The following is a 21,947-nucleotide window of genomic DNA, read 5'->3' as shown; positions in this document are numbered from 1 at the left end:
GAGACAGCCAGGCAAGCAAGAAGTTCTGAAACTCCATATACATTTTAGGAACTACTTGTATGAGAACATTTTTTCCCCTTCTCATTTAAGTACTGTCAATCTCTGCCAGAAGCTGGAACAGGACCATCTACCCCATCTCTACACTTATATTGCATTTGTCACTCAAACTCCTCTGGGCAAAGTACAGAACACTAAAACAAGATAGCACACTGCATTTTTTCAGACCCAGATTTCCTTCTGGTGCACAACTCCACTGCTGCCAGCAGCCACTCGAGATAAGCAGCACATCTAACAGGTAGCAGAGACACTGCAAGGAGCTGCAGGCAAAGCCAAGGCACTTCTGTACCCACAGATCCTCACAGCATCTGACAATCTCTTGTGCTAACAAAGAAATTGCACTTCCAGGCTGATTTCAGAACATAACCCAAAAGTAATTTACCTCCCTAGAAGGAAATTTAAGATACTGTAGATTCTGTAGTCCTCCAGCATTATTCTTTCTGCCATCTATGAGGCGGCCAGAGCAACACAAGACAAAAAAATCTGCACTTTCCTGGCTTGTTACAGACACTGAGTCCCTGTCTGCAGGAGCAGCCCAAGGGAAAAGGCTTCACAAAAATCCCTGGGGAAACATTTGCAGATAAGGGATATCAAATTAACATTTATAGCTAAAACACATATACAATTTAAGGCAGCTGTAGATCATCTCTCTCTCCTAGTTAAAATACCAACACAAAGCACAGAATTTCTTCAGCATCTATACCAGAGAACCACTTCTTACTCACTTAGTTCTGTACTTAGAAGATTTAAGAGATAGAGATTGTCCCTTTCAAACAGCCTTCCCAGTCCATCAACAGTTAATATCATTTTCTAGTCCCTCTCCCCAGTCTGAGTTTACTCTGTGCATCTGGCTACTTTCATAAGCACCGACAGATCACAACAGAAAATCACACAAAAATAATAACATATACTAATGCACCTGCAGCAGACAATTCTTTATCTCAAAAGGTCTCAGCCAAGTTAATATTCAGGGTAATTGAAATCTTGCACATGAGAAGAGTAGAAAGATATTTGTGGATCACTACATTTCCTGATGCAGAAATCAGTGCTTCCTCATGCAAACAGCAGGCAGGCAGCAACAATGTCCCATCCACAGAACCCAATTACTTGAGGCGATTGCACCAACTTTTAATACAAAATTCACAGCAAGTCTACTTTTTTACATCTTTCCCTAAGTTGTGTTTTAATAAAACCTTCCAAATCACTTAAGCTGGCCACGAGTTGTACACTGAGGTGCACTTACATGGATTGATTGTTTTTAAGTATTACTTTCTCATGTTCTTAATTGTTATGCTCAGGAGTCTCACTCTCAGCACAAAAATCAAATCAGCAGTACAGTAACTCCCAGATCACCACGTGCAGAATGAACAAGGATCGGCTGGGGAACTTCTAAACCTATCAGCAATTTTCCCTTTACTGCCCAGAAAGTGTGATGTGCTGGAACACCCATCTCTGCAGCCAGGCTGCAAGCTCAGGGAACTGCTCCCACTAAAGCTCATTTTCCACGGGTAGCAATCAGAAACTTGACCTTCTCTCAGCTTCCATGCTTTTTTCTTTTTTTTTTTAACTGTGCTGATATTTCCATTTTCTAAGATCTACCTCACCTTCAACACCTGCAAAAGCCATGGTAAAGCCCCACTCAAGGACAAGAGCTTTTAATTTGCGTACAAGCAGGAGAGGAATAACTTCCCAAATGAGCACCTGAACCCAAGGAGTTTAAAGGGACAAATCCCAGCCTGGCTAATATTTGAAGTATAAAAAGTTGTCTGCATCTTGAATGTAGGTCTTAGTCACAAAATAGAAATCACTCCTACAACCTCTGTTCTTCAGTTCAGAGAATGAATAATGTTCCCATTAGACAATTTAGCCATCTGTTAACATATTCAGTTTTGGAATTAAATCTGAAAAGGCACCTAGGAAATGGTGAAAAGATACCCAAGCTATAAAAGCTGATGTGCAGAAACCAGGACTACACACTCATTTAGGCCTTTCAAGATCTTTACCCATGATGAAGTATACCTGGCATTTTGTGAATTATATTTTTGCTAATTTTATTACTAATGTTTGTTTTAGCATAATATTTTTCACACTTTGAGGAGCATTCACCATGCTTTCAGAAAATCCTTGAAATGACTGTTGTCATCCATCTGCTTCCTCCAAAACACTTGAATTGAGCAATACCAATGGTTTTGTTACTATTGTTGTACATTTACATTTGGGCTATATGACACCATATGGAAAAAATCTTGTTTGCCTTGCAGCTGCTTGCTTCACAAACTCCTTGAATGTGCATTATTCAATGTTTTAAATGAAGGTTTAAGCTAGAGCTGAGCATAGAGGGAAGCACGGGCTGCCCAAATGCAGATGGAGAAGTGCTGGCATCCCAGAGTCAGGGCAGGATGGCACCACCGCCCCCAGGGAAGCTGCCAGCCTTGCCCACTTTCTCCACTTTTTCCCCAGGAGAATGACCATCCACAAATGAGCAATGCTCCAGAAATAAGTTTGATAATTCCCCGTGCTAAATAAAGCCCGAGGGTCAGGCAGGCTGGTAAATCATTAACAGCAGAGGGCACCAATCCTTAATCACCTGCTGGGAGATGCCTCAGCACTGCTCCCAAACAGAAGGGAGGGAACAGATGCCACAGGAGGGGGATCATATCAGACACCCCCCTCACAAATGCCAGGGGCTGAGGTTTGTCAAGAAGCAAATTAATTCAGAAACTGGGAAAAAAAAAATCACTGTAAACAAACAGTCAATTCCATCAGCTTTGTAACTGAAGATACAAAAGGAGCTGAGGAAAATACCTGAACTTGATATACATATATAAAATTTGAAGCTCAAAGTGCCATTACTGTTTTGAAAAGTTTGTTTCAGACAAGGTTTTCTTGGTGCTCATTGATAAGTAAGCTTTAAAAACAGAAGAAAATTATAAGCTTTTTCCAAAAGCTGCAGTTTATGTCAATCTAAGCCAACAAAATTGCTGGGTGCGAGACACAGGGCAAGGGTGGCAGCAGGACACCCAGATCAGGTTGGGCTGATCTGAGACACAAAAGCCAGTGCAGAGGGAAATGAAGGAAGTCCTGGCATGTTCCAGAGGCACAGCTGAAATGCAAACACTGCCATCAGCAGCTGTACCAGACAAGGGCTCACATCCCTGCTCCCCAGGCAGAGCCAGGAGCTGGGCCCTGCTCTGCTCCCTGGGCACTGTGGAGGTGCAGCAGCCTTTTCATTAGAGACAGCATGATCTCCATAGCACAAAAACACAGGCTCTCCTCAGGATGCTCTACAGCTTCTACATTCCTCACTTCAAACTATCAACAGTTTGCTGTTAAAATTTCTGCAAATTAGGCTTTGGAAAGAGCAAAGTTGCTTTCCTGCAAAGCAGAACCACGCTCAGCACTGGGTCTCTGCTGCCTCCTTTTCAAAAATGTGGTTCACTTGAGCTTTGAGTTTTTAGGGAACTTGGCTTTTGCTTTTTTGGTATAATGTTATGGTGGAGTGCTTTTTGAAATATTCTGGAACAGTTAAACTGGAAAAACTATGTCAAAACAACTCCTGACATAGTAAGTGCAGATTTATCTCAATTTTATACTGAGATAGAAGCAGTGGGAGCTCTTTGCTTCCATGCCAGAGGGAGCACAGAGCAGTTTTTGTGGCAGCAATACTCGATGTGCACTGAGCTGCTGCTCCCTGCTCTGGCCCTCCTGGGGTGCAGGTGCTCATTGGGACACTGGGAGCTGCTGGGCACAGCTCCGAGTGGGCCAGTGAAAAGCAGTGAGAGCAGGACTCCTTTTGTGCCTCACTCTCTCAACAGACACCTTTCCATCATGACAAGAGTCACCTTTGCTCTGACTGAACTGCAATCCCAGTTTTTACCCTTTTAACACAATCACACACCTTGAACCTGAAATTAATCTTTTGTTGTAACCCAAGTATTTTCTCTCAAGAGGAGCAACTTGACTTGACAGAGTTGGTTTGAAATTATCTTAAAAATTGAAGCAGAAAGTGCTTTGAGAAATTTCTGCACTCTAATACTTAGACACTTTTTTCATTTCAGCTTACTTGCTTCCTCTCTGACAGGGTGCACAGGACAGCCCAATAGCCCTGCAAGGGACAGGCTCAGCTTCTCTGAACTTCTCTTGCTGTTCTGTGCAGAGATGGATTTGGGAAGATTTTTCACTGCATGCTGCTGGTTGTGTAGAACATCTCTTGCTCTTGTGGGTACAGTAAACACTGAAATAAGTGTCAGACTCCATTTGGATTTTTCCTACAAAACCATTTGAGAAGTTAGACTGGCAGAATGCATCTGTTGGGAGAGGACTGACACTTAAAAATAAAGCAGAACACCCACAGCAAGCTGCAGGAGCTTCACTGGATACTGGGCAGCTCCTGGAAAATGGAATAGATTGCCTTTGATAGGCTCTGAGAAAGTGAGAACATGTGTATCTGCTTTGTTTGGGTTGTTTTGTAAGTAGTAAGAAAATCCAACCAACCAAACCACAGCCCACAAACAAGCTGGCAGCACGAGGGGTGCAGGGAGCCAAAGGAGCTGCAATTCCTTGTGAAGAACATTCATTTGTCTGTACTCAGCAGACTTGGAACATGGTCCCAGGGATCATGTCAACAACTTCTTACAATAATGTTGTCTGTCTTCCAAGACAGACCTACAAGTAAAGAGCAAGTACTTAATCAGAGCAGTATTTGATCCCTGCATCACAATAAGCTGGTGGCAAAGCCCCTTTTTTCTCCCTTAATAATAAATGATGTGATGCTAAAACCTGAAAAATGAGTGGTGCTGCTGCCATAGCAGGGAACTCTGGCTTTTCCTCACAGAACTGAAATTCAAGATTAAATAATTTCCATAGGCATGGACCACAATGTACTCAACAGGCAAAGAGTATTGGGTTGAACAATGTACAGCTGCTGTGTCACACTCCAGGTCTTCCTGCTCTTTTCCCTATTCTTTCCTGTTTGTAACAGCATCCTCAGAAGATTATTTGTCCTCTGGGGAAGTAGGAAATGAAGCAGCATGTGAGCAGAGAGGAATTACATTGTACTTCATAATGAGGAATCCCACGGTATCACTTGACTTCAGTACAGGTGAGGGTCCCTATTAAGAGGAAACTGGAATTCAGGACAATTAGAGAAACTTGTCACAGATTATGGAGAATCCGTTATTTTCTGTTCAAGGAGATAAACCATCTTTTTCCTTTTTTGCTTATCTTAAGTGTTCAGTGTGCTTTGGCTATCTCTGAACACTCACATGAATCTTATAAAGGCTTTTCACTAAACAATTCTTTTGAAATATCAAATGTTAACTGATGGGAATATTGCTTATCTTAGAAGGCATTCAGGAATTAGTCTGAATCACAGAACAGTATAAACTAACCTTAATGGATTTAGGAAGCCTGTCCTATCCACCCAAGCTCTGTCTGAAGTTCAAATATGAATGCATATTAAAAATGAAAATTGCCTTTCTGGTTTTTAGGCAGAACCCTCACCAAACCTCTGCTGCACTCTTCACCTTTCCAGTTTGGGAACATCTCCACTAAGCTACAATAAACTGGAGGATGCAAACAAAACCCAGTGCTGTGAGTTTGTTACTGTACCATTCCCTTCAGGGTGCACAAATCAGATAAAGTCAGTGTGCAGCTCCCAGGAGGGCAGGGCCAGCCTGAGGGATGGCAGCGGGCTCAGCTCCTGTGGCACTGCAGAACTTGGCACAACAACTCAAACATCCATGGCACCAGGGCACATTCCCAGCCTGATGTGCTTTGTCTTCTTCCTTCTTTATGGAAATTCTCCCCTGTTCTGATACAGCTGGGACACACAACCCCTTCAGCTCCCATTAACTGTCAAGTTCTCATCTCCTCCTGTACTCACACAATTACAAATGCAAACATCCAGCTCAGCTCCATTATGAAACCAAAGTACTTCAGAACTTACTCAAATTTAACAGACAAAAATAATTCACAGCAAGAGAAAGAACACCAAGAACCAAAATGCAGACAAGGAAGCAGAAAACTTTCTACTGCACAAGAATTAACAGCTTGTATTCTGTTATTAGGGGCTAGAATCTAATGAATCTCACGTTGGCTTTGTGTTTGTTCCTGACAAAGCCACACTCATTAAAAACACTGAGCCACAGGCACCCTTAAAGGCCATTATAACAACCATCATTAGCTCCTACCATATTAAGAAGGAGTAATGAACTGCAGAACTAACATTTCTCCTGACCAAGTACTCATTTTGGCTTGTTTCACCATCCCTGAGCCCAACCTGAATTTATACAGAGCCACTGTGAACACATAATAACCAACTAACTGTGACAAAAAGGTGTCCACGGGGACACTGAAGGTCTCAGGTTATTTCCTCTCACCTTCACACACAGCATGGAGCAGTTTATGTGGCTCCAGCCAGGACAAAGTCATTAATGTTTGACCAGCTGATCCCTGAGCCAAGAACCAGGCTGTGTCCCTCAAAGCAACCTGCACCCACCAATGCTGCAATTCCCTCAGCCTTTGGAACCTAAAATTACAGCTGCTGCTCTCCTGGCTGAAGAGCAACATTCCTGCAGCACCAAGGGTTGGGATTCTACACCACTATTCCCCAGATATTTTAGTTTTTTTTATTTAGAAACTTATTCTAAACTGCAAGGTAGCAGCACTCAAAGTTCCACAGTCCTCAAGCAAGTTCTTATGTATTTATTCTGACTCAAAGGGACAAACTAAATGTGTTAATGGGGTCTTGTTATAAAAAGAGAAGTTCATATTTCCGCTATAAGTAGGGCAGCAGTGCGTTAATATATATATTTACACACACAAAAATCACTAAGGAATACAACTCAGTACCTTTTCCAGAGACATTGTTTTCAATCAGTCACTTTTACAGTAACATTTTCAGCCTTTGAAACAAGTTTAAATTGTTACAAATTGAAAAGATTCCTAGTAACAGTATGCAAAGAACACGTGCAGGCAGCAGACACATCGGACATCCACACATTCATCATTTCCCCCAATACCCTCCTGTCTCCCACGATTTCCCTGAGGATCACTCAGGGGAAGGGAGCCTGACAAGAGGCTGCCTGCCACAAGCACCACCCCAGCTCTGCCCTTCCCTCACTCTCCCAAGAGTTTCCTGTTGACACGGGAGGAGCCTGTATCCATTAGAAACTCCTCAGCACAACCCTGCCTTACACAACACACAAGGTGTGGTGCCGTGACACTCTGCACTACACCTTCAGGCCAAATACTACCACACCCAGGTGAACCTAAAACCTTCAGGAGCTGTAGCAAACCATAAAATTCCCATGTGCGGCTTGTTCCAGAACTGAACTTCCAAGGTATTTCTCCATTTCTATAAATCAGAAGAGTCCATGGTTAGATCATGATGTACATCACTTTATTATTTCACTGCCACAGCAGATCCTTCTCAGATCTGTGCTGCTATCACATCATGTCCAGGTGATCAGGAGAGGAGGGCTGAAAAGCAGACACAATTCCATGGAACTGGTGGATGAACTTTGGACAAATTCATCCAACAGGAGGAGTTATAATGTGCCATAATTCCAATCTCATTGGTTCTAGCAAATAATCAGAGAAGAGCAAATAGCACAGGGATGGTTCTGACAGGCTCATTTCAGGACCTTGTCTGTCCCACTGCCACACAGAACTGATGTCAGCAGAGCACCAAGGGGAGCAGGGAGTGCTGCTCCCTCAAAAAGCCAATTCTGTACCTGGCACCCCCTTCTCCCACACCATTTATTGTTACCAGGTAGAACACATTTGCCTTGCAGGCTGTGTTGGTGCCACTTCTGTCACACAACATCCCACCCATCTGCCTGGGAGAAGCCACAGGTGGGAATCCTTGGGCTGCTCACTCCTCCAATGCTGCAGCAAAAACCACTTCACTCACAAGATTTGAAGATCAGTTTGATACAAAACCAATATGCAAGTTTAAGACAAGTCACCTTTTTCTACCTGCAGCTTTATCAATTGCTACACAAATACTAAAGAAGAGTTTTCAATTGTTTGAATCTCCCAAAATTATCTGTTCTACCACCATAGCTGATTTTAAGGAAAAAAACCCTTATTTCCTCCTAAACAAAGTTACTGCATTATTTTTTGTAAGGAATAATGATATAAAAACTTCAAGCAACTGCTAAAACCACTCATTTGAGTAATCTCCTAACTTCTTGTGCTTCAAGGTTGAACAAGCAAAGTGATGAAGAACAAACTGAAATTGAGAGTTGCTCCAGCAGCAGCTGACATTGCTTGTTGTACCCTCAATTTGGACAAGGATGAAAAGAAGCAGAGGGATGTTATTAGCCATTACTGCTTTATTGTTTACTTCCAGAGAACTGCAAATGATGCAGAAAACATGAAGTTATCTTGTAGCCCACTCCATGGGGAGAGGCAGATCTTGTCCTCCTGCTGGGTCACCAGTAATCCCAGTTCTGGGACACCAGAACCAAAGTTCATCCGGGCACATTGGACATCCAGCACCACCTCCAGCTGCCGTGCCCACTGCCAGCTCTCAGAGCTGCCTTTCACCCAGCCTGGTGGAATCTGCTCTGTTTGCAAAGCTTCCTGCAGGCTCACAAGTGCTCTACAGCTTTGTCTCACAAGGAGTCGTTCAGGAAGTTTAATTACCACAGACAGGCTTATCACTGTCTCTATCACCTCACACGGTGTCAGCAGCAATTCCCATTACAGGCTCCAGCATTGACCTCAACATCAGCACCAAGTCAGCCCTACCCTCCCTGTCAGCAGCAGTGCCCGGCCAGGACAACTCCAAGCAACAGAAGTTCCAGAAGATATTCATTTTACTCTTCAGTAATGGTTGCACCCTTGATAACTTCTGTCCTGATTCAGGGCAAATTTGGGAGAAAAACTGTGTGCTTCTTCTTCCCTCCATTGCTCTCCGAACCAGCCCTAAAGGTGCACAATTATTTCGGGGTTAGACAGACCAATGGGGGTACCAGCATCATAAAGTCACCCAGGACAGCTTTGCTTGCTGGAATATCCTGATTTGAGCTAATTATCCCAAGACTCTTTTAGAACACAAGCATTTTGCTGCACCTCTTCCTCACACATACACTTGAAACAAGAACTCTCTGCAGGCAGGCACAGATCTCACTCAGAGACACTGTGATTTCAAATCTAAGACATTTGATTTGATTGCCAAAAATCTCCGCTCAACCTGACTCATAGTTCACGTACGCAGTGCACAGATATCTAAAGGAGTCATGCAAGAAGAACACAGTTTGTTGGTTTTTTGGTGGGTCCTGCAGCACACAGTCTGACAGGGATTGATAGGCACAACTTAAATCACCCCACTCCTGCACTGATATGGGTGGTCCAGCACAGCTGGGAAACCTCTCCCAAGCACACTCAGCTTACTTCTATTTTAAAGTAACTCCACAAAAACTTTTATCCCACTGTTTGATGCCAGGTTATGGCACATGAGTCAGAATGCTGAGTTTCTAGCTTTTCTCAAAGCTCACATGGTTTAAAAGACTTCAGTGTTAAGCACAAACAATTTCTGCTTTTAAAAGAAAATATGAGATGCTCCTTGGGTGAATCACCAAATCCTCTTGCTCTCCAATTAAAGGAGCTCTCTCTTCCCCCTAACAATTTGTTTTGCAAGTTATTTACACAACATCTTCCTCCTAATCTGATTCTAAAGGCCACATCACACTCAGAAGGCAGCCCCTTTCAGAAACGTGGCCTGTAGGAAGTGGAGAATCCTGCACTGAGCAGCTCCCACACAGACCCGGAGGGAGCCTGGGGGTACAGCAGTGAGTGTGAGCATGTCCTGGCCACGACGAGCTTCTGCTAATCCTACAGTGACATGAGATGTTCACTGGAACTAAAAACACCACCAAAAACCACTGGTGATATTAATTTCTAATTAGGCAGTGCTCTACCACTCCCAGAGCACCCCAAATCCTGTTATAGCACCTCTTCTCAAGTGCTGACTCACAGAACCACAGATGTCTGAAAGGATCTCACTTCTTTCCTCAGGGCACCCACCAAATTCACATCAGCATGCTAAAGACTCTGTCCAGGTTCAGAACTTGAAAACCTCCAACAACAGCGATCTCAGTGTCTCTGCCCAACAAATACTGCATCATCCTTCAAATCATCTTCCCCTCTCCAGCTCCTTTTTATGACCTCTGTCTCCCCTTCTTCTGCCACGAACTTTTGTCAAAAGTCTGGCTTCAACTTCTCCTCCACCAAGATGCTCAACTTTCCAGGCCCTTGGTAAGCAACCCCAGCTCTGTAAACCAGAGCAGACACCCTCAAGCACTCCCATTTCCCAGGTCCCTGACAGAATTATCTATTTCCCATGTGACTGAAGCGTGGAGGAGAGCAAAGAACATCTGAGTTAAGCATTAACCAACAGAGGAATCCCAGCAATCTCCCTGACAACCTTAATTTAGAGTGTTTGCCCTAGCAGAACAGGCATGCCGTAAAACAAGCAACTTAGCATGTTGCCAAACCCATGAGCTGCTCTCTGCCACCTCCTGCCAGCCTATTCTCAGGGCTGACGTGAGATCAGATGATTGTTTGCCAAAACAATCTAGATTTTTTCTGCCCATTTCACTGTAAACAAAAATGACGACAAAAATACCAGGCACTTATTCCAACCTCTAGTCCTTAAGCCAGAAAAAAAGGAGGAGGAAAAAAAAAAAACAAAAACACCAACCCAGAGCTCCCTCAGCAGCAGTTGAGTCCAGGTGCTGTTAACACTGATACCAAACTTCAGTAAAATATTCAAGTTTACACACTACTCTATAAAAAGTGGAACTAAATTTTCATTGTGCAGCTCAGTCACATTTAACAAATTGCATGAAACCTGAACACCTCTCCAAACTACGTAAAGCAGAAAATAAATGAATTAGTAGTCCTGATACAGCTCACCCTTAATTACTTGCGTACATAGTCAATTGTCTTACAGAGAATTACTTCAAGCATTGTTTTCCTTCCCAGCACAGATTCTCTCCCCACAGCCCAGTCCTGCTTCCTGTCCATCAGGAAAAGTGCCATTGATCAGGCTGCAGCCCTAAAATCCCCACCAAACAAAGCCCTGCACGTCTGCAGGCAGAAAGCACTGCACACCTTTTAGTTTCAGATGAAGAGAACAGGGAAATGAAAACCTTCCACCTTTCTATTCTAGTTTCCCTTCCCTCAGGATAACGACTTCAGTTGCTAGCCCTCTGTCACCTAGAGCCATTTTTATCATAAAAATATCATTCCTCTGGACTCCTTCCCAAGGATTTGCCTAATTTCAGCTGCTGTGCCAGGAACCAGAAATACTTTCTCCTCTGTGTGCAGCTGCACAGGCTCTCCCAGCAAGCCCTTGCTCAGCACTGCCCTGGATGTGTGAAATGAATTTGGGAGGAGGCACACTCCTGTCTGAGCTCCTGGAATTACACCCAGCACCTGACAGGGACTGCAGGCTGATTCACCTCTGCACTCCATCAAACTCCATGGACTATAAGTCACAAAGATGAACCAAGAACATCTCCACACCCAGCTGTGAGGAACTTTGGATATGAGCTCAGCAACAGCTCAGCACAGCACAAACAGCGTGGCTTCCTTGCCACAGGTCCCAAACACATCTTTATCTTGCACAAAGAGGAGAACAGGGGTGAGGTGCAAGTAAGAGTGCTCTGCCAGTGCCTGGGGACACTGCCAGCCCAGCAGAACCAACCCGTCATTCCCATTAAAGCCAGCACAATTTTGTAGGAGTACTCTCCTGTATGATGGATGAAGCCTTTCCCTGATTACAGCCTTGTTCTTCCCTTACAAACCCACGGTAATAATTGCTAAATCTGGCTGTCCAGTCACTCCAACTCAATTAAAAGCGCACCTGAATCCCAGCCCTTTTTCTCCCTCAAAAGTAAATCTCTCTTTGTGTCAGGTACATCATGTCCAGAGTGAAAAAAACCCTGCTTTCCTATTCAGCCCACTCACTCCATTCCATCATCAAAGGCCAGTCACCCACCCCAGGGCAAAGCTATCTTTCAGAAGGCTCTGATTTGAGCAATATATCCCTGCGCTGATCCAGGGTGCTGCTGGACTGCAATCATCCACCCCCTCAAGAAACAAATGCACACTGCTGTGAATGAAGTCAAATATTAACAAAATGTTCTTTTTTCCACTCAATGGAACAATGAAAGTTTATTCTAGTGATTCTAAAATAAGTGAATAGACCATGCAGTGGAAATAGGCATCCTGTTCAACCCAATTTTGAGCTCATTTCACTTTGATTTTTCAAATTATGTGTTTCTATCAGAACAGAGTTCTCTACTGCTAGAGCAAAATTCAAGTTTATGTTCACAGCTACCAAGAGAAGCACTTCCCTGAGTGATTTTTGAATCAGTTCCCTGCAGGAATCTTCAGGCAGGGAAAGCATCTCAGATACTTCAGCAGGAAATAGTAGGGGTAGTTATATAAACATACCCAAAGGTGCTGTTTATACAAAGTTTATCCTATGCAAGGAAACACGAGTTTGTTTCCAATAACACCATGAAACAAAACAAAACACCACACGAGCTTATCTTTTGCCAAGATACACTTTGTGAATTTTAATACAAGTTCAGTAAAAGTAATTTATGCTTCTGATTGTCATCCCCTGAAACAATTACAACTTTCAGTAACTTTTCTACGCCTCAATGTTAAATTTACCAACTTCCCCAAACGCTAACTTCATGTTGAGGAAAAAAAAAAAACAAAAAAAAAAAAACCACCCACAACAAGAAAAAATCCCAAACAAACCACAAGAATCCAAACTGCAGTAGTCAGGCTGATATCTAAAAGCCAGCAGATAATCATTAAAGGAGCACACGGTGGGAGAACTTCAATAGCGATACAGTTTTACCAGCATCGGGGAAAGCCCTTGCAACAGGTTAAATAAAGTTTGTAACTTGAGTACTCTCTCCAAGGAGAGGACTCAGTGAGTTATAAGTGTCTGCTACACTGTTGCTTTTGGAAATACAGCAAGCACTGAGTTAAACAGGGTCCATTCAACACGTGAAACTGACAAATGTAAACAATAAACGTAAACACTGTCACATTACAGCTTTCGCTGCTGCAGCACGCATGAACTGTGATACAAGCCAGTGATGCTGCCTTGAACTCCACCTGTATTTTCATTTATCAGCTCTGTCGGTAAACTAACCAAAGAGTACAGCCATTATAAGCAACCGCAGTCCTACACAGGATTTACGTTCCAAAAAGCCATAAGACACCACCCAGTCTGTGAGATTGTTTTCCCATGAAGCGAGAGGTTCCATTGGCAAGCACGTGGTTCGCATGGCGATCACCGCGATGGTTCTGGATGCTTCAGCGGGGCCGGCCGCACCCGGCTCCGGCCGCCGAGCGGGCACAGGTTGCGGAGCAGCGCTGTCCCTGTCCCTGTGGCTGTCCCCGTCCCCTCCCGAGCGTGGGAACTCCTCCGCCGCCGCCCGCGCCCAGCGCCCACCCCGGCCCCGAGCAGCGGCACCGCGGCCCGGCCCTTCTGGGCTCTGCCTCCCCCGAACCCGCACGGAGCCCCGGAGCGCGGAGCCGCCAATCCCCGGCAAGGCTCCCACGCCCCGCGTTCCGCGCCGGGAGCGCCGCATCCGCGCCCCCTCCTCCGGCTGCAGCCGCCGCTCGAGCCGGGGCCGTTCCCCGCTCCCCGCCCGCTCCCGGCGCGCTCACCAGCTTGGGCTTGTTCCGGCTCTCCTCTTCCGCGGCGCGCCCGCCGCGCTTCGCGTTCATCCTGCCGGAGCTCAGCGGCTCCTCGCCGCCCGCGCCCGGAGCCGCGTGTCCGTCCATGGCTCCGCGGGGCTGCCCCCGCCGGGCCGAGCCGAACCGAGCGGAGCGCTCACGGCCGCACCGGCCCCATGGGCCCCCCGCGCCCGCTCCGCCCGGGGCGGCTCCGCTGCTCCCCCGGCCCCGCCGCGCACGCGCACGGCCCGCCCGAGCCACCGCGCCTGAGCGGGCGGCGCGCGCCTGCGCCCTGCGGCAGCGGGCAGCAAATGGCGGAGCCGTGAGGGCAGCTCGGAACGCCCCCGGGAGCGGGGAAGGGCTCGGCTGCTGCCCGGGCCGGGGTTATGGCACGGGGCGCTGGGAGGGGCCGGCGCTGCCCGTCCTGCCGTGGGCGGGGCACCGCCGCTGGCACAGGTGTCCGCAATGCCCGTCCCACCTGGCCTTGGGCACGCCCAGCCATCCTGGGGCGGCCGCAGCTGCTCTGGGCAGCCTGTGCTTAAGGCCGCCCCAGTCGCACAGCATTAGGATTTCTGTTAGGATTTCTTCCTAATATCGAATGGAAACCTTCGCTCTTCCAGGTTAAACCCATTCCGCCGGGTCCTGTCTCTACGTGCTCTTGTAAATTTTCTTGCCCAATCTTTGGTGAAAGTTCCTGGTAGGTTTTGGAAGGGCGCTTGGAGCACCCCAAAGCTGCCTCTCTCTTCCGCAGGCTGAGCAATATTTGAGTCATGGATTACAGCAATGGAAAACTGTTTAAACCATTTATGTGGATTCCAGAATCCCTTCGGCCGAGCCTCGCTGTGAAAACTGAAGGACCCAGGATATATCAGCGTGGACAGAGGAAAATCACGGTCACATGTCTGGTTATTAAAGGCGTCATGTTGATAAATGTCTTCATATCAATATTGTGGCTATTTTAAAAGAAAAATGTACATTTTGGTGTATAGCTGAATCAATACCTGCTAAATTATGTTGAATAAGCAGTCATGAACACCATCGTGATCTGTTGCTTTGGTGGGACAAGGGCAATCCTTTGGAGTTCACATTCAGATATAAATGTATCCATTTATTGCCCTCTAGGAGAGGGTCCCAAAAGGCAAACAAGACAGAATAGTGAATTTCTGATTTGTGTCTAGTACATACACAGTGATACAAACCTGGGATTCAGGGGGTTGTCCATTTCTTGTGACTCTCTGAGGCTTAGCTGAGTACTGGGGGAAATATTTACCTTTTAAATCATGAACACCTGTTGATAAAATCTGACAATACCACCTTTCAAATAAAAGGACAGCTCTAAAACTGGCAGGTGTCTTGAACTCAAAGTAGAACTTTGGCAGCAGAAGTTACGGGGTTATAAAATATGGCAAGCTCTGTCTAGATGCTCTGTTCTGAAATTTCCTTTGAGATCCATCTCTTCCTTCCTGTGTAAATCTTCCTTTTTCTCATTCTGTTCATTTTAACAATAATTATTTGGACATAGTTTGTGATACAGTCTTAACCATACCTAAGTTGTAATGATGAAATTAATCAAGTCATCGTGAATGTAATCATTTCTTTGCTATGTCATGTTATTTCCAGCTGCATCCATTTGTAGTTTACAGGTTATCATTCTACAGTACCAGTTTAACAATGGCTTGTTAAAAATAAATGCTCAAATCTGTTGTTTTGGTTTTTTTTCAATTAGCTCTAATGACCATTTTGGGTTTTCTCTGCTGCCTCTGTTTTTCTGTATTAAGCAACACCTGTATCTGGAGCACAAAGTTCAGTCAGTCCACATTCAGAGAAAACAGAAGAATTTCCAACAGCCTGGCATCTCTATGCACAAGTTTAAGAGTTTTTAAAACAAATTCTGTAGCTCTGTTTGTTCAGCATAGCTTCTCCAGTGCTCGAGAACTTTTTGTCCTCAAATGTTCGAAATGTGCCACAATGCTGCTCATACTGCATGAGCCAAGGGTTCTTCAGTAAAACCTTTCCATTAACCGACCTCTAAGATTCAGGAGCAGCTGGCACAAGATGCCAAAAATAATTTGTGGTGTGAGTGAAAGCAAGTGCACATGTGAGAAATCGAGAAAACTGAGCAAATGTACAGCCAGGCCTTGAGTTAATTCAGTTTTGATGGAGTAGAACTCGGATCACATCCCTGATTTTAGCAAAACATTAAAGAAAAAAGTGAAGTCAGGCGTGGGGACACCACACATCACTGCAAACATCACAGGGGATTTTTTGTTTTACTGCTGGTACATTGTAATTAATGTACCCTGGTGTGAGTGGTGGAGAAAGACGTGCAACCATCGGCTGCAGCTGCATCATGTGATGAAAAGTCGTCCCACAGCTGCTCTTGGTTCCCCTTCCTGGGCTTGCCTGCCCTCCTGGGACACATGGCTGCCTGCTTACCAGAGTTATTGCATTTTTTAACTCTGATTTACAAATGCTTTGCAAGTCTCCATTTGGAGATTTCAGCTGTGGCTTAGAATAGTTTGTGTTGTACAAAACATTCTGCAGGATTTGCTGGAGACCTGCTTTTGAAAAGCTTGCCATAGATCAAGTGCCATTAGATCCACTTCACAGCCTCCTCAGCACAAGTTAAAGCCTGTTTTCTTTTTGAAAAGGTTTTTATTCATAGTGCTGCATTTTAGAGTTCTTCCCCCACCCCACTCCATTTCCAGGATTGAGAAACAAATATTCCATGTTTGAACTGAGGACCTTTATGACCATATAAACTCTGCAGGTAGCTCCAAACACAAGGAGTGAAGAGATCCCACACAGCTATCCCAGTCAGGAAAACATTACAGGGAAAAGCCCCTCAAGATCAAAACGAAACAAAGAAGAACCCTCCAGAAAACCACAGCTCTGCCCGAGGCACGCAGACACACTCATTTTGGCAGAGACTGCATTGCAGCATTTTGGCTCAACTCCGGGAGCAACAGTGCGGCCTGAGGGTGGAAACCAGCACTTGTACAAACTGTTCTTAACTTGGCTTCGTCTCTGAAGCAAATGGATCCAGAACTATTTATTACTAATATCATTTCACAACACTGCAACCATCTAACTCCAAAGAGCCGCTGCTCTGTAAAGTGCTGACATTTCTCCCTAGGTGTGATCTGTCCCATTCAGTCCCACAGCAGCTCTCAGAGATCACACAATCACCTGACAGCAACATGACCAGGCACTGACAGGCGTGAGGCACTCTGAGCCTCCCCAAAGGTGCGAGATTTTATATCTGAACTGACCCAGGCCTCTGAGGATGAGTGGCTAACCCAGCAATGTGAGATCTTACAGCTCTGACACTCTCCCTCTGAACAGACCAAAAGTTGAGTCATGCAGGCTTGCAGGAGGCACTCACTCCAAGTATATCCCAGAAGGAAAATGGTGCTGCATTTGTGAGAATTGATAATTCAGTGGTAGAATTTCCATTTGCCAGACAAGGCAGAGGTTTCTGCTTGAAAAGTGCAGCTGACAGATCACCAGAGCAGCGACAGAGTTTTCAGTCCCTGGGAAATGTTCTGGCCTCCACATTTCTAGAACTGAAGAACAAAGTTAACAGTGCTGTAGTCTTTGTCCTAACTGCACTGGAGGAAAAAAAAGGAAAAAGTAATTACTCTGTATGCTACCAGAAGAGAAAACACACAGTATTTAACTCAACCACAAACAGGAAATCTGTTGCTAAGTCACCCAGCAGTACATTCCCAGCTTTTCTTTTCATCCAGAAATTCTATGTCATTAGCACAACCGCTGTACCAAGAGAACACACCACAGTCCTCCCCTGCTCCTGGTGAGCTGGAGGCTCTGCTCTCCTCTTGATCAGTGCCATCACTGCAGTCAGCTTTTACTCTCCTGTCTCTTCCTTCTTTTTGCAGTTTTAGTTGGAATCGATTTACATGGAGGAATTTTTAAAAATTCCTGAATTTATCTTCAGATGGAAATCAGTCTAAGCTTGTTGACAGTGCCTGAGAATGTGGTAAATAACAAGGAAAGCTGGGGTTGAATAGCTTATCTTAACAGGTGGGAAAATAGGATTAGAAGCATTAACTGCTAAGCAATTAAAATAAATGAAGAGCGTTAATTGCATATGAATAGATAGTCTCTTGACAAAACTACCTCACTTTCCAAATAATACTCTCTTGGACTGCTTAATAAATATTATTTATTTGCAAACTCAAATCCACAGAAAATCCACTCACTGATAATTCCAAGAATTATTTATTTGCTAAAACTTTATTTAATCTCAACCACAATTTCCCGGCTTTCTGGAGGCAACAATTGAACACTCTGTAGTTTTTCTGTAAATGAAGCCACAAGAAGTCACTATCACACACATATAAAATTTGTTAGTGATTTGAAGGTACATTAAAACATCTTACATGAACCCTTTAACAAATGTTAATTAAACTAATTGTGAGCATTCCTTTGAATGGCTCAGGATGACACTGGAGCAGGTTAATTCTCCCTGGCTGCAGTTTGTGTTTACCCAGCTGGGAGGTGGCTGCACCACAGCTCCTTTATTGGGCTCTAAACTTCTCAGCTCCAAGATAACTTACACACTTTGCCTTGTAGGAAGAGGAAGTTGAGTTTCCCACCTATTGTTTGGGAAAGATTTCATGTTGAATGTGTTGGGGAGGGAATTGTGCTTACAGCAAACCTGACTGACTAAATCCAGCTCTGATGTAAAATCTAAAGCTGGACAAGCTCTACCATTATTAAATGATAGAGTATGAATATGAAGTTTACTTTTTTCATTAAACTGAATAAATGTTTTAATCTAGAAAAAAATCATTAGAGATTTTCGTTTACTCCAGGCCAGGCTCCCCTAATATTTAGGGAGCAATACATCAATAGAATTTTTAGGTTTATATATATTTTCCCAAGTGTTACTTCCCCGTTAGAAGCATTTCCCCTCCTTGATCAGTGAACAGATTTAGGTGAATTGTCTGGTCACTCTTTTCTCCATTTTCACCCCTCAGTCTATAATTGTAGATCCCAACAAGGTTTGTCTTCTCCAAAAGATTTTCTGCTTCCAGATTTTAACAGAACAGTAAGAAAACATAGTTCCTGCTCCATTCATGCTTTTTAGAAACAATGAATGTATAAAAAATAACCCAGGGTTATTTCAGAGGACAATGTAAAAAATACAAGAAATTATTTTGCTTGATTTTGGATTTTTCCCTCAAGAAAAACTAAGCAAACTGCTGATATATGAAGCAATGGTGGTTAGTTAATAATTGATTCTCTTTTTTCCCTTTACTTTTCAAATATCCTATTCCAGAGAATAATCAGAACTTTTTGCGTTAGTACTTCTGGGTTTTTTTCCCAACATTTTATATTCTAGGACACAACTGCTCAATGTTAATAAAACACATTTATGTCTCATAATACTTTATGAGTTTTCTTCCAAGCCTGAAAGAACTGGAAATGATCTGTACAGAGAGAAAAAAAAAAAAAAAAGAAGAAAATGTTATCATTATCACTAAACACTGTATTCCAGTTTTTAAACATACAATTATTATTACTCATATGTGCTACCCTACTTACAGTTTTTAACAATGCAGTACACATTTTTGATTTAGAGTCAAATCCCAACAGTAAGTGTGGATTTAAATGCAGTATTCAAGGTCTCAGTAAAAGCTCCTCATTTTTCACTCTTTTTCTGTCAGGTCTGCTGTTTGAGGCACCCGGCCCCTCTGTTTTACCTGGCTCTGGCGGTGCAGTTCTGTCACTGCCTGCAGTTCTGCAGAAGAAACTGAAAACCTGTTTGTTCCCCCTGGCACTTTCATTTTCCCTGGAAGGCTCCTGGAGGGTTTCCTCTGTGCTGTGCCTCTCCCACAGCCCCATGGCTGAGCTCTCAGCTTATCCTGCTCTGGGATCTTCCCAAACTGCTTAGAAAATAGCTTTTGATGTTCCTGTCTCACAGCACACTTTGCTTCTCAAACATGACTGAAGAGCTCAAAATAAACTCCTTTTATTGACTGCAAGGCTTCCCTTGACCACATTCAGCACCAGAGATGTTTCTATTTATCCTGCTTTTGTACATCTTCACAGCTGTTCACAAAAACTAAACACCACAGCAATTTCCTTAATAAACCACATTTCTATAGCTGCCCAGGGCCACTCAAAGCACAACAGAACCAAACTGGGCATTTAATGGTCAGGCTGGGAACTTTCCTATTTTATTTATTTTGTCTATAAAGAAAGCTCTATCACAGTGTTTATCATTTCTGTACATGATAAAAAACCCTAACAAATAAGAATTCTACAGTGCAGGGAATGAATAATTATAATTGAAATGTCTCTCTCCATAGCCCATCCTTCAACAAGCAGATTTCTGGGTGGAAATAAAGTTCATTTTGATGGAAATAATGCACATGGTGAAGGCATTAGTAATGCTAATGAAGAGTTCCAGCAGATGGACAAAACAGGCCTGATTAAAGCTAAAGATCATGTTACAAAATCTTTGTTCAAATTGTTCAATGGAAGAATTAGATAAAAACTTGTGGAATGTTCATCCATGGTCACTGCCTGTTCAGCATATTAATGATAGCTGCACTTACCAGAAAGAGAAGGATTTTTACTTTGAATTTAACTGTTCTGCCCTGTGGGTAGCTCATATCATTTATTGGGGGGTATGGAGGGACTTCCATCACTGCATCTGGACCAAAGGGTTTTCCTTTACTGACTTTTCCTGTGCTAACTCCATCAATGCCCATTTTTTAGGACCAATAGGGACAAATTTTACAAGTCTGTCCTTTTACAGGAGCTAACAGTGGGATTATTTAAACAGCTTCTTTCAAGGGGGATAAACCAGTGGTTTGATGCTGTTATTTAGTATGTAAACTAATTTTATTATATAATTTCATCATGTTATTTAAATGACTGGGAGTTAAATACCTTGAAAAGCAGGTATTGCAGCTTTGAGGAATGAGAAGAATTATGCTCAGCAGGGATGAGCATAACTCATATGCTCATATGAGCATAACTCCCTGTGTTGATTTTGGTTCACTCAATATTTGGGTTTAACTTAAGAGTCTTTAGTAACTTTCACTGAAATTGACTGCATGTTTATCTTTTGTGAGGGAAAAACCTGACTCTAAAAACAAATATACATCCTTGTCATGCTGCACAGCTCCAGCAGGATGGGACTGTGTAAAACACTGCAGAAAACAAGGATCTGCTCTTCATCTACATGTTTGGTTTGTTCTGAATTGTTCTTCCTTTTGTGTCTGTTAGTTCCTTAAATATTGATCACACTGAACTTACTTGTGAAAAGCAACAATCAAAATTCTCTGCTTGTCCAATTAGAATTTTTTGTAAATGAATGAAGGAGGCATGTGCTAAAATAGTGAGAAGCAAGATTAACTCTGATCTTCTCCTGCACATGCACAATTGTCTGTTTTTAACCCCACAAGTGGCTGCAGATGAGTTGGAGGCTCAGCCCGGGAGAACACAGGTTAGATTTTATTTAGTGTAAGAAGAGGAGACTCTCAGGGAGGCAGTGGTTTGTGTTTCCCTCACTTTATCCACATGCAAGTGGATTGTCCAGCATCCTTATCATTTTTTGTGACACAAAATGAATAAGGGTTGAAAAAAGACCAGTTCTGTGCCAGGTCAGTGTGCTGAGCCAATCCTCACCTGTAGAGTCCCAACTCTGGCATGGGGAAAGGGCACAAATGTGGCACTGAGAGATTTCCAGCCATGTTCTCTCACCTGTAACTCTGCACTGCAAGTGCTCTGGCTGATGAGATGTGACAGTTTACATTGTGAAAATGGGCAGGGTTTTACCCTTTCCTGCTGCCGACTGACTCAGGGACCAGCACTGAGCACCAGCTCTCAGCCTTGTGTTTGAAGATCAATAGAAATTGTGCAAAGAGGGCAAAGTCTATGGGCTGAGGGCAAGTTTGGCTCATCAGCCATATCAGGGGATATTATTGCCCATTTCTGGGTCAGAACTCTTTGTCATCATGTTCTTTATTGAGTCTGCAGCATGAATCCAAAGGTGCCAATGCAAAACCCTCTCCTGCGCAGGAGGAACACGAGCTCAGCCACGTGGCAGATGCTTGTTCCATTACAGGAAGGTGACACAACTCCAGTGATAAGGACAGGACATAAATTGCAAGTTTCATGTGTAGGACAGTATA

At 43.8% G+C, this 21,947-nt stretch overlaps 1 protein-coding gene and 1 long non-coding RNA gene across 4 annotated transcripts in view; one reads left to right on the top strand and one right to left on the bottom strand.

Annotated features, from left to right (window-relative positions):
- Positions 1–14,029, bottom strand: part of DIAPH2 (diaphanous related formin 2) — a 168,826-nt gene extending 154,797 nt beyond the window's left edge. For all 3 annotated transcript variants that reach the window (XM_074551318.1, XM_074551319.1, XM_074551320.1), the window contains exon 1: positions 13,768–14,029. In XM_074551318.1, coding sequence (XP_074407419.1) covers positions 13,768–13,884 — 117 coding nt within the window. In that variant the 5' untranslated portion in view covers positions 13,885–14,029. The remainder of the gene's footprint in view (positions 1–13,767) is intronic.
- Positions 14,030–14,031: 2 nt separating this feature from the next.
- Positions 14,032–15,479, top strand: LOC102072792 (uncharacterized). Its single transcript, XR_271572.4, has 2 exons — positions 14,032–14,436; positions 14,528–15,479. It is a non-coding gene; the product is annotated as an uncharacterized LOC102072792 (long non-coding RNA).
- Positions 15,480–21,947: the final 6,468 nt, after the last annotated feature.

This window comes from Zonotrichia albicollis, chromosome 14 (assembly GCF_047830755.1).
Source record: "Zonotrichia albicollis isolate bZonAlb1 chromosome 14, bZonAlb1.hap1, whole genome shotgun sequence".
Classification (NCBI taxonomy): Eukaryota; Metazoa; Chordata; class Aves; order Passeriformes; family Passerellidae; genus Zonotrichia; species Zonotrichia albicollis.
Note: the sequence above shows the minus strand (reverse complement) of the source record. Positions and strands in the feature narration are given on the sequence as shown.